Here is a 15,517-nt window from a genome sequence, read left to right as displayed (position 1 = left end):
CTGTTTTAAATGTACTCAATGTATTGCTCCCCACAGCTGTCTGTGGTAATGAATTTCAAAGATTCACCACTCTCTGGCTAAAGAAAGTCCTCTCATCTTTCTTCTAAAGGGACGACCCTCTATTCTGAGGCTGTGCCCTCTAGTCCTACACTCACTCTCCCACCTTAAGAAAAATGCTCTCCAAGTGAACTCAATCTAGACCTTTCAGTATTTGATAGATATCAATGAGATCCACTCTCATTCTTTTAAACTCCAGTGAATAAAGACTTAGGGTCAGCAAAAATTCCTCATATGTTAACCCTTCCATTCATGAAATCATTCTTCTGAACATTTTCTGGACCCTCTGTAATACCAGCGCACCTTTTCTTGGTTAGGAGGTCCAATACTGTTCACGATACTCTGAGTGTGGTCAGACCAATGTCTTATAAAGCCTAGTATTACATTCTTAACTTTTATATTCTAGCCCTCTTGAAATGAATGATAATATTGCATTTGCCTTCCTTACCACCAACTCAACATGCTAGTTATCCGTTAGGGAATCCCCCACAAGGACTGCCAAGCCCCTTTGCATCTCTGATTTCTGTTTCCTTCCTGCTATGCCTTTATTCCTTCTACCAAAGTACATGACCAGACAATTCCCTAGCGTATACTCACCTGCCACTTCTTTGCCCATTCTTCTAATCCACCTAAGTGCTTCTGCACACTCGCTAGTCCCTCAACACTACCTGCCCTCCACCTATCTTTGTATCATCTGCAAACATGGCCACAAAGCAATCAATTCCGTCATCCATATCATTGGCATAAAACGTGAAAAGAAATGGCTCTAATTCCAACCCCTGCAAAACATCACAAGACAACTGGAAGCCAACCAGAAAAGGCCCTATTCATTCCCATTCTTTGCCTTCTGTCAGTTGGCCAATCTTCTATCTATGCTAGTACCTTTCCTATAACACCATGGGCCCTTGTTAAGCAGCCTCGTGTGTGGCTGCTTGTCAAATGCTTTCTGAAAACCCAAATAAACACATCCACTGACTCTTTTGTCTATCCCACCTGTTAATGCCTCAAAGAATTCCAACAGATTTGTCAGGCAAGATTTCCCCTTGAGAAAACCATGCTGACTATGGCCTATTTTATCATGTGCTCCAAGTACCTTGAAACCTCATCCTTAATAATGGACTCCAACCTCTTCCCAAACACTGAAGTCAGGCTTACTGGCCAATAATTTCCTTTCTTTTACCTCCCTCCATTCTTAAAAAGTGGAAGTATATTTGCAATTCTCCAGTCCTCCAGAACCATTCCAGAATCTAGTGATTCTTGAAAGATCATTACTATTGCAGCCACAATCTCTTCAGCCATCTCTTTCAAAACCCTGGGGTATATTTCATCTGACCCCAATGACCTTCTCCTTACACTCACTTTTGCCCCCTGACACTCTTGAATTCCTGGCATGCTGATGTTCATCTGCCATTTCTTGATCTCCCATTACTAACTCTCCATCATCATTTTTGCATTTGTCTGATAACCATTCTCGCCTTTCTTTTACTCGTTAATTATCTGAAAAATCTTTGGTATCCGCTTTTATATCATTGGCTAGCTTACACGTTTCATCTTTTCTCTCTTTATGGCTTTTTAGTTGCCTTCTGTTGGCTTTTAAAAGCTTTTCAATCCTCACTAAATTCTTGCTATATTTTATGCCTCCTCTTTTGCTTTTCTGCTGTCTTTGACTTCCCTTGTCAGTCACGTTTGCCTCATCCTACGTTCAGTATACTGCTTCATCCTTGGGATGCATCTATGCTGTGCCTCCTGAACTGCTTCCAGAAACACCAGCCATTGCTGTTCTGCTAGTGGCCAGTTCCTCTCCCACTCCTCAGGAATCGCCTTTACTGATACATCTGATCTTAGCTTCTCCCCTCTCAAACTGCAGGGTGAATTCTATCATATTATGATCACTGCCTCCTATGGGATCATTTACCTTAAGCTTCCTAAAGAAATCTGATGCATTACGCAACACCCAGTTCAGAATTACCTTTTTCCTAGCGGCCTCCATCACAAGCTGCTCTTAAGAGCCATCTCGTAGGCATTCTCTGTCATGGGATTCAGCGCCAACCTGATCGACCTACATATTGTTATCCCCTATGACTGTCATAACATTGCCCTTTCTAAGTCTTTTCTATCTCCTGTTGTAATTTGTACCCCACATCATGGCTACTGTATATAACACCCATCGGCGTCTTTTTGCCCTTACAGTTTCGTAACTCTCCTCACAAGGACGCTATAGCTTCTGACCCTTTGTCAGGTATAGATAGTGGGATCAAATGAACTTTCTGAGAAGTAGTAGGGATGGAGGAGTACACCTATGAAGGAAAAAAGGAGGGATATGAGATACCATAGGCAGAAAAGATAAAGGAGAATGCTGAAAGTTTCTATGACTATGCTAAGAGGAAAAGGGTAGCTAGGGAAAGAAAATGATTCACACAGAGCAATTAGTTTCCAGAATGTGCTCCCAGAAGAGGTGGCAAAGGGAGGAAGAATAACAAATGTTAGCAGGCATCTTGGCAGGTACTTGAATGAGAAAGGCATAAAGGGGCATGGAGCTAATGCAGGCAAGTGGGATCTGTAGAAATAGGCATGATTGTTGGCATAAGCGCATATGTACATCTCTATGAATCTACTATATGACATCCCCTTCAATCTTTTCCAGCTCTCCAAATCTAGCTTCCTTTAGGCAAACCTCCTACTCAGTCATCCTAACCCCTTCTAAATATTAATGAAGCAGCTTTCTGCTACCCAGCTGTCTTACCATAGAATTCGGAGTTTTTCACAATTCTCCCTTCCCTTTAGATTCCTTTACCACAGTTTATCCACAGTTACTTTACAGTTTCCCACTAAAGACTTATCTTTTTCACCAGCCGTACAATCTTTACCATATTTAATATTAAAAGTATGCATATGTATAAGTAGGTGAGAGCATTTAATGTTAATTTAAAGAGTTTTGCCATTATTCTTGCAGAATTTTGTTTTCCATATATTATTGAAGTTTTTTTTTCTCTTTTGAATCCCTTTGCAGTTCTTGATCTTCTTTCTTTATCGGAGTACAGAAGTTATGTGGACCTGCTCCAGCAAGCCCTCACAGATACTCCAGCAGTAAATGAGATCCATATAGTGTCAACAATCAAACTACAACCAAAAGCTGTTGCCGTCATTTTCGGACTTTATTCCACAAGAAGCAATATGAGATACTTCGAATTTTCAGTTCTGGGTCGACTGAATAAAGGTGAAAAGACACAATTAGTCATTTTTTGTTAAATACATTTGAAAGATGTGCACATTGCAGACAAGCTGGCAAATATCATTGATTCCCAATTACTAGTGAAAGGATCATGTTAATCTTCTTGTATGAATTAGTGTCATCTGTGTACGAGTGAATGCCCTCATCCCACTCAGACTGAGGCTACAGTTCAGAGACATCTGAACCCTCAACCCACATGAATTTAAATTGAACTCCAGTGCACTGTTGAACATGCTGTCTTGCTCTGCTCTGTACAAAAATACCATGGTGCTGGCTTGTAGAAGAATGGGTTTGTTCACCCCTGTGTTCTGAATAATATTTATCTGACAACATCTCCAGAACAGATTGTTTAATCAGTACAACATTGCTTATTCCGTGGGAATTTGCTATATACAGTATAAATTGGCTATCCAGTTCCAACATTATAATAATAACTGCAATACAAAATACTTCAGTAATTAAAAACATATTGGGACATGTTCTGGCTGTCCATCAAAAATGTACTGTAAGTCTTTCAAGTTTATATAACGAAGGTGCTTTTATTGTTCTGTTAAACAGAGTCCCAGCTTTTCAATCTGGCATTGTTGAGTGATAACACATGACACTGTCTGGAATGGCATACGATTTGGAAGGGAAACTAGAGATCTTAATACTTCCATAAGTACAGGAGAGACGGCAGATGCTGAAATCTAGAACAAAAACAAAATGCTGGAAAGTCATGCAGCATCTGTGGAGGTGAGACATTATAGGTCACGTTTCTGCATCTGGCCTGCAAAGGAAAAAGAAAGATTGCCACTTTGTAGGGGGGAGGGAGGTGGGAGAGAGGTTGCTAGGTGATAGGTGGAACCAGATACAGAGGGGATGATGGGCAGGTAGGTGAGAAGGAATGAGCGATAGGAGAAGAAAGGTGAGTGTGTGGGAGGTGTGTCTAGGAGGAGAGCTCCACTCCAGAGGTGTGTGTGCTGTCTGAAACTGAAAAATTCAGTACTAATACCTCGAGGTTTAAGCAACCTATATAGAATTTCAGATGTTGTTTAGATGACATTTGACCTCTCTGTAGCTGTAGAGAAGTCTGAGGATGGACAGGTCAGTGTGGGAATGGGAAGGGGAGTTAAAATAAAATGAAATTAAAAGCTTAAGCTGATGGCCATGGTTAACAGATACATGGTATTTCCTGTTGACCGTGGGCTTCTGCATGGCGGAAGCCGCAGTTTTAGGAGATACCACCATGATGTTTCAGTGAAATGTTGCACTGCATCCTGTAAATAACGTGCACTGTGGCCACACACTGCTGATGCTGTAAGGAGTGTGTGTTAGGCTGGGGAATTAAATACCTTGCCTAGAATGGTGTTGGCTTTCTTAGTTGTGGCTGCAGAAACAGCATTGCATTCCTGATATTTGCCTTGTTGGTGACGGAATGGTTCATGGAAATTAAGAGTTCATTTCTAACTGCAGAGCCCCCTGTCTTTGTGAGGCCCACTGTTCCTGGGGTTGACCATGGATCTGCATTCTAGCTGTCTATGTGATACACAGGCCAGTACCATATGGGCCCCATGCAGCAGAGACCCCTCTGCATGAGGTTGATGAGTCCAAAGGAGGGGCAGACACCAATAAAGTTTGGCACCAGTGGTGTCACAGGAGTTGCCAGTCAGTGTTGTACTCAACGTAGGATTGCCTTAGGGACTCTGCATTCAAATTTTACTCCCAAAGTCATCTCGGTGAGTGTATAGAGCTGCAAGGCAGTGGAGGTTTGAGATCAGAGTTTTCCCTCTCCTAGATGAGCTGCCAACCACAGTTGCCCCATCTGCGTGAAGCAACTGGTTTTAAGGCACCAGTAGCCCACCTTTGCCCCTTCCCCTGTCAGTAGAAACGGTTCTACCGGGCTTAGTAGCTAAGCCTCATGTCCAGACCAGAGTTGGACTTGGTGTTCAGAGGCTATTTGAATTCACACCATTGAGAGCATTTAATAGGTAGTGGGAGCTTATACCCTGCCTATGACAAACATAAGGAAACCTGCCTTTAACCAACTGTGAATAGTGTTGGAGTTAGTGGTAGAAATGTGGTTCAAGTGTTAAGGGGCAAGAGTTTGGGCTGATTACATTAGCCCTGAATTTTGACTTGCTGACTCAGATAATACTTGTCACAAATTGACCCAAATATGGAAATTGTCTGAAGGAAAAGTCCATTGTTTAAAGGGAGTGCAACTGTACTGGAGAGATAAACAGACCCATTTCTGACATGATCAATGGAACGTCATTAATGTAGCTGAAAATAATTGGGTATATGATCACGTGCTGAAATCCTGCAAAGATGTCCAGTGGCCATTCTTGTTAAAGATAAAACTGAGAATGCTGGATACAGTTGGTAAGTTTGATGGTGCCTGTGGAGAGAGAGAAGCAGGTGTTGATTTTTCTTCTGAAGTAGCCATTGCTACAGTTCTCACGGGTATTTCAATACCAGCAGCAGTACTCCTGCCCACTACCTACTTCAATGTGAAAATGTCCATACAAAGTCTGGAGACAAGTACTTTCAGTGAAATTAGGGTGAAGGAATCTTAAATTTCTTACCAGTATGGTTGTCTGAAATTTTTTGGCCAAGCGCTTTTGCAAACATAGCAACAGCCATTTCTTCACCAGCATACTGTACTGGCCCATACAGGATCACTTTTACCTTGTGTTGAGTTCCACATTTAGTATCAATGAACTATTGGCAGCTTGCTGTTGGTTGGTACCTCTGCAAACATCATTGTCCACTGCAAATGTTGAGATCTAACATTTTTGGCCCCTCCCCACTACTTTTCCCTCTGTGCATCCCCCTTCCATTGGAGAAGAACTATCTCACAGCGCCACACCCCACCCCAACCCCTGCTGTCAGTCAGTGTCACTTCGTGAGCAGAACTGATGTTAAGTAGGTTGGACACTGATAGTTTGCACGGGACCATCAGTCTACCAAGTAACCAAACCCCAAGCTGCAGTACGTTGCTACTGAGCAGTCCTTTGGCAGCTGACCAAGAAACGATGAAATTTATCTCATTGAAACAAGCTGGTCCAAGAATAATTTCAGTTCAGGTGCAGGTTTATAGTGCAGCAAGCCTCTATTCCCCTCCATGCTGGTATGTGGAAACTCTGATCCAAGCACTTTAAAAATGGTGAGGGAGAAATAAACTGACTTTCACTTATTTAGCACATCATCACATTACTGAAATAAGCCTCACAATTTCACACAATATCTACTTTGTGGCTGCTATAGTTCAAAAGAAGCAAACTTAGATGGGTTTCATATACATCGCTATAAATACAGTATTTCATCTTCATTCAAGAGCTTTCCAGAGGGAATTGTAGAGTCTCGACAGCTGAACACATGGCTACCAATGGTAGAACAATTAAAGTCGGAGATGCTCAAGAGGCCAGAATTGGAGAAGTGCAGATATTTCAAAGGGTTTTTGCATTTGCTGTAGAATGCATGCAGGGTTAGCCAGATGGAGTCAGGACCTGATCCAGACTAAAATTAACTATTTCAGACTCTTTGGAATAGAAATTCTCATTCTGCCTAACACCTGGATAATTTGGAGGATCTATATTAAACGTGTTCAGCATTGGTGTGTAATAGGAACTGCTCCCCACTAACATTACGTATGTTCTTAGTCTGTGTGGGTAGCCATGACAAATTCATATATGTTGGTCTTGTTGAGGAAAGCAAATCTTCATGCAGACATACTAAAACATTTGTGTAAAATCCGAGGAATGCCGGAGAAGATTTGATATAATTTATTTTTTTAGATTACTTGAACAGACCTCAGGATATCAGAAAGCAAGATGGTGGGGGAATTCAGTGGGTGTGATGGGAAGTGGAGGGTCCACATTTTGGGCTGAGGTCCTTCATCAACAGTGCGAGGGAAGGTAGCCAGTACATTAAAAAATTCAGGGAGAAGCGATGGATCCGGGTGAGGGAGAAGAGAGCTACAGGCAAATGGAGGAAGGTAGAGTAGAAATAGTGACAGAAGTTGGGAGGTGATAGGTGGCAGATGATGGATAGGGGTGAAGATGATGGAACTTGCTAGATGAGGAAGATGCAGATTGGATCAAGTAAGGGTGGTGGGGGTGTGGCAGATGGGAACAATGGGTAGGGAACCACTGGAAGGATTGTGTGGATGTCGGGCAGGTGGAGAGGTTGGACAAGGGGAAAGGAAACGGACGATGGGTGCTGGGGTGAGTGTAAGAAAAATATATAGTTCAGAAAAGGGACAAAGGGGAGAGAAAAACTAAAGGAACAGAATCAGATTCAGAATCGGGTTTATTATAACTGGCATGTGATGTCAAATTTGTTAACTTAGCAACAGCAGTTCAATGCAATACATAGTCTAGCAGAGAAAAATAATAATAAATAAAATTTAAAAGTAATAATCAATAAACAAGTAAATCAATTACATATATTGAATAGATTTTTTTAAATGTGCAAAAACAGAAATACTGTATATTTTTTTAAAAGGGAGGTAGTGTCCAAAGATTCAATGTCCATTTAGGAATCGGATGGCAGATGGGAAGAAGCTGTTCCTGAATTGCTGAGAGTGTGCCTTCAGGCTTCTGTACCTCCTACCTGATGGTGACAGTGAGAAAAGGGCATGCCCTGGATGCTGGAGGTCTTTAATAATGGACGCTGCCTTTCTCAGACACCACTTCCTAAAGATATCCTGGGTATTTTGTAGGCTAGTGCCCAAGATGGAGCTGACTAGATTTACAACCTTCTGCAGCTTCTTTCAGTCCTGTGCAGTAGCCCCTCCATACCAGACAGTGATGCAGCCTGTCAGAATGCTCTCCACGGTACAACTATAGAAGCTTTTGAGTGTATTTGTTGACATGCCAAACCTCTTCAAACTCCTAATAAAGTATAGTTGCTGTCTTGCCTTCTTTATAACTACATCGATATGTTGGGACCAGGTTAGATCCTCAGAGATCTTGACACCCAGGAACTTGAAGCTGCTCACTCTCTCCACTTCTGATCCCTCTGTGAGGATTGGTATGTGTTCCTTCGTCTCACCCTTCCTGAAGTCCACAATCAGCTCTTTCATCTTACTGATGTTGAGTGCCAGGTTGTTGCTGCGGCACCACTCCACTAGTTGGCATATCTCACTCCTGTGCGCCCTCTTGTCACCACCTGAGATTCTACCAACAATGGTTGTATCGTCAGCAAACTTATAGATGGTATTTGAGCTACGCTTAGCCACACAGCCATATGTATATAGAGAGATCACCCTTGAGGTGTGACTGTCAGCAAGGAGGATATGTTATCATCAATCCACATAGATTGTAGTCTTCCAGTCAGGAAGTCAAAGATCCAGTTGGAGAGGGAGGTACAGGGGCCTAGGTTCTGCAACTTCTCAATCAGGATTGTGGGAATGATGGTATTAAATGCTGAGTTATAGTCAATGAACAGCATCCTGACATAGGTGTTTGTGCTGTCCAGGTGGTCTAAAGCCATGTGGAGAGCCATTGAGATTGCATCTGTCGTTTACCTATGGGCAAATCGCAATGGGTCCAGGTCCTTGCTGAGGCAGGAGTTCTTTCTAGTCATGACCAACCTCTCAAAGCATTTCATCACTGTCGATGTGAGTGCTACCGGGTGATAGTCATTAAGACAGCCCACATTATTCTTATTAGTAACTGGTATAATTGTTGCCTTTTTGAAGCAAGTGGAAACTTCCGCCCAGAGCAGTGAGAGGTTGAAAATGTCCTTGAATATTCCTGCCAGTTGTTTGGCACAGGCTTTTCAGTGCCTTACCAGGTACTCCATTGTGACCATCTGCCTTTCATCTTACATTCTGTCTGTGTTATCCATACCCAATGGCATGAACATTGAATTCTCCAGTTTCAAGTATCTTGTGTCTCTAGACCTCTTGATAGGTTGGTTTTACTAACTTCCACTCGGATCATCTATGTAATGGCATACATATTTAGTGTATTACTCAAGGCTGTAATGGTAGAACAGCCAACAGTTGTGCCCCAGGTCAAAGAATGTTATGTAGCTTATATTAAAGAGATTTAATAGAAAGATTGAATAAAATTCTGAAATACAACACATGAAACAGCTTGAGTTGGGTAGATGCAGTGACTATTCCTTATTTTTCCATAGGATACTGCATTGAATGAAAAATACTTTAACTTCTTGCCCCAAGTACCATTTGTAAATCAATCTCTGTTAGATTCTATTTGATTTAGAATGTTTTCTGCTGATTGACTAACCCTTTTATTGGTAGAAATTATTAGACTGGAAACAATTGTTCCAATTTTTAATTTATTTTGTTCAGCTTTTGGATTTCTGGTCTGAGACAGGGTAATCCCAAAAACAACAAAGTACTGAATGGCCATTTAATCTGTTCTGTTGGCTAGTTTCTGAAGTGTAGCCGTGGATCTTCTTTTGCATACCTGAACCACTAAAACATGATTGGGCATTGGTTTCCCATCTCCTCTGAGAGATCACATCTGTAAATGTGTGGCAATCTTTCAACATTAATTATGAAGCTCAAATACTAAAATCAAATTCTTGTCTATTTATATGGATCTACTGGTTATTTATTCAGAACTAAACTTCCTTTTCTATTTTTTGACCTCCCACGTGCCATTGACATTTCTATTTTTTCCTTCTCGTTATCCAGTCATGTTCTTTCATTTGCTTTTCTTCCCTAATCCATCACTCCATCAATAGTGATTTAATTTCTAGCTTTCTTACCTTCATTCCTGCTTGATTCCCCTGCAGATCAACCTCTGGTACCTGGTATTCAATTCTGCACATTTTCCAATGGATCCATCACTCTTTTCCCAGGGGCAACTGTTTCATCGCATACTCAGTCTGTTCTCTAATTATTTGTTTCCATAGTGGGGATTAATTTCACTGGTCCCTTCCCAGCACTGCCTATTCCACCGGCAGCTTCTTGTACATACTTGCAGTGAATCAGCATTGCTGACTCTCTCCTCGTCTCCCTCCAGGGGAAATGCTACAACTTTGAGCTTGCATTGAACTTATAATTTTGATGTTCAGAACAGGTGTCTTAATGCAGGAATGGGCCAGTTATACCCTTGTGCCTGCTTTGCCAATGAAGAAGATTGTAACTGACCCTTTCCCAATTCTCCAATTCCAAACATCTTTCAATCTATTAGACAGAGATCTGAGATTTTACACTCCAGTCTTATAGCCTCCTGATTCTATTACTGGACTAGTAATCCAGAGGCTAGCAGTAAAGATCTGGGAGACGTGTGTTTGTACCTCACTTTGGCAACTAAGGAATTTAAGTTCAGTAAAATGAATGACATGAAATAAATTTGAAAAGATACTGTCAATAATTACCAAGAAACCACAAATAGCTGTAAAATCCCACCGAGGCCCTGTAGGGAGGCAATATGCCATCATTACTCAATCAAGCCTGTCTGTGATTCCAATCCCACAACAATGTTATTAATTATCCAGCAAACCATGGAATTTCAAGGGAAATTTAGGGAGGTTAAGAATTGCTCACCCTGGCAGTCACCTCAACATCTCCAGAATGATTAGTACAGAGCTAGTTTCACTGGCATGTGTCTTCAAATATCCTTTGCCTCTGTTCACAGTCAGCATCCGATACTTGAAAAACGACGGGAAGCCACAGGTGACCACCTTTCACAACATTCATCTGGCTGATGGGAAGCGCCACGCTGTCCTCCTGCAGATAAAGGGGTTGCAGCAAGGGCCTGCGATGGCCAAGCTCTACGTGGACTGCACGCAGGCTGGCTCAGCTCACAACCTGCCACCGCTCTTCACAAAGATGCCACAGAGTGCCGACTCCATTGAAATCCGGACAGCCCACAGAAGGGCACAGGTATGTGGAAAGAATGATCGTTTGCAAGTGACACATTTTATTTCCATAGAGATATTGCAGATAATGATGCAAAATAAACGATTGAAGAGTTCTAATCAACTGTTGAGCCTGAATGTCAACCCTAATCAGTACCTCACTGGAGCAACACTTTGACCACTTTGCACTGCGATGGACTTTGTTTTGCTTTGTAATATTTTACTTGTGAATATGACAATAAGCTCATGACTTTGATTTACTTTGGTTTGCCCTTTGCCAGCAGGGCTAACACCAAGATTTGCACCTGCTGCATTTAATAACTTGAGTGTCAAATCACCCTGGTGTAGACGACCAGGCTGACAGTGTCCTTCTGGCCTTTTCATGCAGAGTACAATTCCTGCAGTGAGGCTCTTAGTTTATTGTTCAGTGCCGTAGGGTCGACATATCCAATACTCTCTTGGCCAACCAAGTTGTCTTGTCACTATCCAAGATGAACAGGGGCTAGAATAAAAAGCCTCTGATTCCAAGGCGATGTGTATGCTCTCCAGGACCGTTCTAGCAATCTTTTGTCATAGACCGTGATCCCACCTTATCGCTGTTCAGTCTGTACAGACAGTAATTCATCTCCAGTTCCCTGTTATTTCTCACAAACGAGAGAGAATCTGCAGATGATAGAAATCCAAAGCAATACACACAAAATTCTGGGGGAACTCAGCAGTTGATTGGTGAAAAACGTACAGGGCTAGAGAAGGGAGAGTCTGATAGGAGAGGGCAGAAGGCCATGGAAGAAAGGAAAGGGGGGGAGGAGAACGATAGGGAGGCAACTTCCCAGTTTTTTTACTTCATTCCTCCCCCTCCCGGTTTTACCTATGACCTTGTGTTTCTCTCTCCTCTCCTCCCACCTTTTAAATCTACTCATCTTTTTTTTTCTCCAGTCCTGCTGAAGGGTCTCAGCCCAAAATGTCAACTGTACTTTTTTTCTACAGAAGCTGCTCATCCAGCATTTTGTGTGTGCTCCCTGGTATTTCTCATTTACTGTGTACCGCTAGGCTCAAGGACAGCTTCGACCCTGCTCTTTTAAGACAATTAAATAGTTCCCTAGTGCAATAAATTGGACTCTGACCTCACAATCTACCTCATTGAGATCTTGCACTGTATTGTTTAACTGCACTGCAGTTTCTCTCTAGCTGTTGCACTTTATTCTATATTGTTACTGGTTTACCTGAGGCACGACAGCTTGGGGATTAGTATACGTTTTACAGCACCGGCTGTAGGACCGGGGTTCAGACCTTGCCACCGTCTCTAAGGAGTATGTATGTGTGGGTTTCCTCTAGTCACTCCAGTTTCCTTCCAATTCCAAAGACGTTAGGGTAGTAAGCTGTGGGCATGGTATGTGTGCAAGACCAACTTTTCACTGTATCTCGGTACATATGACAATAGTAAAGCCCATTCCAGTAATAATCCAGTCCCAATATCAGACTTCTGAGCCATCCTTTTGCAGCACAGTGGTTGGGTCATGGACAGGAGTGTCATGAGCTTTGCATTTTCCAGGCTGCCATCAGAAGCTTCATCAAGCACTTTACTCATGTGCTCAAGCAAGGTTCCTATTGCCAGAAGTCATTCTGGAGCAGTTTTACAGGAAGTGTACCTCCTGGATTTCATAAAAGGTTTAACGTACGATGGCTCTGGTCCTGTCCTTGCTCAGTAATGTTACACGTGGAAGGCAGGAGAATGGTGTTGGAATGAGTAATAAATCAGCCATGTCAAATAGTGAAGCTCACTTCATGGGCCAAATGGCCCAGCTCTGCTCCTGTTTGTGTTTGGGCTTCCCAGTCGATGACATGGAGTGAATACAGATGAAGCCCGCAGTGCCACTGTGGCATCTGAAGATGAGTCCAACTGTGCTTCACATGGAATTTATAACATACCTTATTCTCAGTGTTCTCCCTAGATCAGGTGTCTGGCTCATTTGGCAGAGTGGGATGTGGAGAGCAGGAATCCCGGTCTCTCCTGTATTCCATGCTCTTACTCCAGGCAGGGATAATTACCCTGAATCACTGGTTTTTTTTAATCCGGTTACTAATAGATTTTATTCAATAGTTAAGGTAACCATGGAAACGGGTATTGAAAGGTTAGGCACTGTGATTTCTGTGTAGACGCGAGGCACAGTTTAATATAGACTGCTAGCAGGGAGCCATGCACACATTTTGAGAAATTATTTTGTGTATGCACAGTGATTTTGTTATCAACACTGATTATGTACTTCATACCCTAATACAGCTCTGTCCTATGGTGAAGATTAAATTAACAACCTAGGACTTTATAAATCTAGAAGTACATGATGTAATGATATTGAGAGCATTCTGATATCTGACAATGGCAATGCTTGAGATTTGATTATGTGGCTTCTATTCTTATCAAGGACAACATATCTGGGTGCCAAATGCGGCAGAGCTGTGGTCTATGCTCCTGCTATTCCCGTGCAAATGTTTGACAGATCATCACTCATTCTTTGAAACTCCAGTGAGTACAAATGCAAATGACTTGACCTTTCATCAGAAAGCAACCCTTCATCCCAAGGAATCGACTGGTGAACTTCCTTGGCTTGTGCTCTACTAGGATGCCTCCAGTAGGAGCAACCTCACACAACGAGTGAGGACAAGGTAATGGGAGGCAGGGCTTGGATTGGCTGCCTGCCATACCTTCGAACAACACTGGAGGGGGGAGGCTTCTACCAATGTGGAATTCCGTTCATGCATATGGGAAACAGTAGACCTTCCTGACTCATGCACATGGTATTAATAGGGTCAAGAAACTTGATATGCCAAGCATAATGTGAACAGCTTATGGTTATACATTTACATAAGGAAATAAGAACTGAGGAAATAGCAGCAGGAATACATCATTCAGCTCCTCCAGGCTGCTCTGCTATTTGATAAGATCACAGTTGATCTAAAAGTTGGCCTCAGCTCCCCTCTTCTACCTGATCCCCATAACCCTTGATTAATCAGTCTCAGCCTTGAATATATTCAATGATTCAGCAATTGGTTGTGGTGAATTTTGTCACCAATGTTGGTCTTCAACAACAAGTGGTTTCCAGACAAGGGAAGTGGTCCATGTTCCCAGAGACTCACCTTGGACCTGTATTACTGGGGTGACATTGTACAGTAGGACAGGTTGGTAGGAGACCTTCATTTTGAAGATGTTGAATCTGCAAGGGCCAATTTGTTGACCGTGACTAGGAGCTTGGGTTCCAGATGCCTGCAAATGTAAATGTCACCTTTCTGACATATACAAGTCCACTGACCAAGTGAGCTTGGGCCATGGGTGCTACAAATCGAAAAGTTTCAGATTTGTCTTTCAGATTAGCTCTCTGCCCAGTGGGAAGCTTGTGGGAGATGAGGTGCAGCCAAAGGAGTTGCTGGGGAATAGCGCTTCCCTACGGGACACCATTTTACACCGAGATTTGGTTTGCTGTAAACCTGCTGAGTAAGATTATGGTGTGCATGCCATCGTATTCAGAAGCTCCCAACTGGAGAACCGTGGACCACTTGCTTAATGGTATTGGTCCGTGGCGTAAAAGCAGATTAGGAACCCCTGTTGTAGATGAAGTAAGATGAAAATGAATTTTTGCAGAAATTCATATTTCAGAAGGATATCAAGAATCCTCTTGACCAATAGAGTCAGAGTTGTAAAGCACACAAATGTGCAGCACGTCCTTAAACAAATTTATACTAAACTCATTTCTCTGAGTTAGGTTTGTAACCTTCTTGCTAATTCAGGTGCTTTCCAAAATAGTCTTACAAGTTCTGAAAGTATCTGCCTCCGCCACCTCCTCAGGAAGTGGATTCCAGATTCCAAGTACAAACAAGAAAAAAATCTGCTGCCCTCAAATTTCCCTGGTCCATTTCCAACACCACCACCCCCAACCTTTCCCGATCTGTCTGCCTCTATCTCTGGAGACAGCTTATCTTCTGATGTCCATTACAAACTCACTGACTCTCACAGCTACCTGGACTGTACTTCTTCCCACCCTGTTACCTGCAAGAATGCCAGCCCTCTTCTCTCAGTTCCTCCGTCTTCACTCTCAGGATGAAGCTTTTCATTCCAGAATGAAGATGTTCTCCTTCAAATAAAGGGGATTTCCTTCCTCCACCATCAATGCAGCCCTCAACCGCACCTCTTCCATTTCATACATGTCTATTCTTACCCATCCTCCCGTCACCCTACCAGGGATAGGGTTCCTCTTATCCACTACCACCCCAGTAGCCTCCATGTTCAGCACATAATTCTCTGTAACTTCTCATCCTGCTCCACCAATCTCCCTCCTGGCACTTACCCTTGCAAGGGGAACAAGTGAAACACCTGCCCCTACACCTCCTCACTCACTACCATTCAGTGCT

The 15,517-nt window shown here is 42.6% G+C and overlaps 1 protein-coding gene across 1 annotated transcript in view; it reads left to right on the top strand.

Annotated features, from left to right (window-relative positions):
• thbs4a (thrombospondin 4a) overlaps window positions 1-15,517 on the top strand; it is a 156,692-nt gene that overhangs the window by 31,458 nt on the left and 109,717 nt on the right. The window contains exons 2-3 of the mRNA XM_059974457.1: window positions 3,068-3,274; window positions 10,891-11,138. Coding sequence (XP_059830440.1) covers window positions 3,232-3,274; window positions 10,891-11,138 — 291 coding nt within the window. The 5' untranslated portion in view covers window positions 3,068-3,231. The remainder of the gene's footprint in view (window positions 1-3,067; window positions 3,275-10,890; window positions 11,139-15,517) is intronic.

Source organism: Hypanus sabinus, chromosome 7 (assembly GCF_030144855.1).
Source record: "Hypanus sabinus isolate sHypSab1 chromosome 7, sHypSab1.hap1, whole genome shotgun sequence".
In the NCBI taxonomy this organism is placed as follows: Eukaryota; Metazoa; Chordata; class Chondrichthyes; order Myliobatiformes; family Dasyatidae; genus Hypanus; species Hypanus sabinus.
This window is presented reverse-complemented; position numbering and strand designations above follow the sequence as displayed.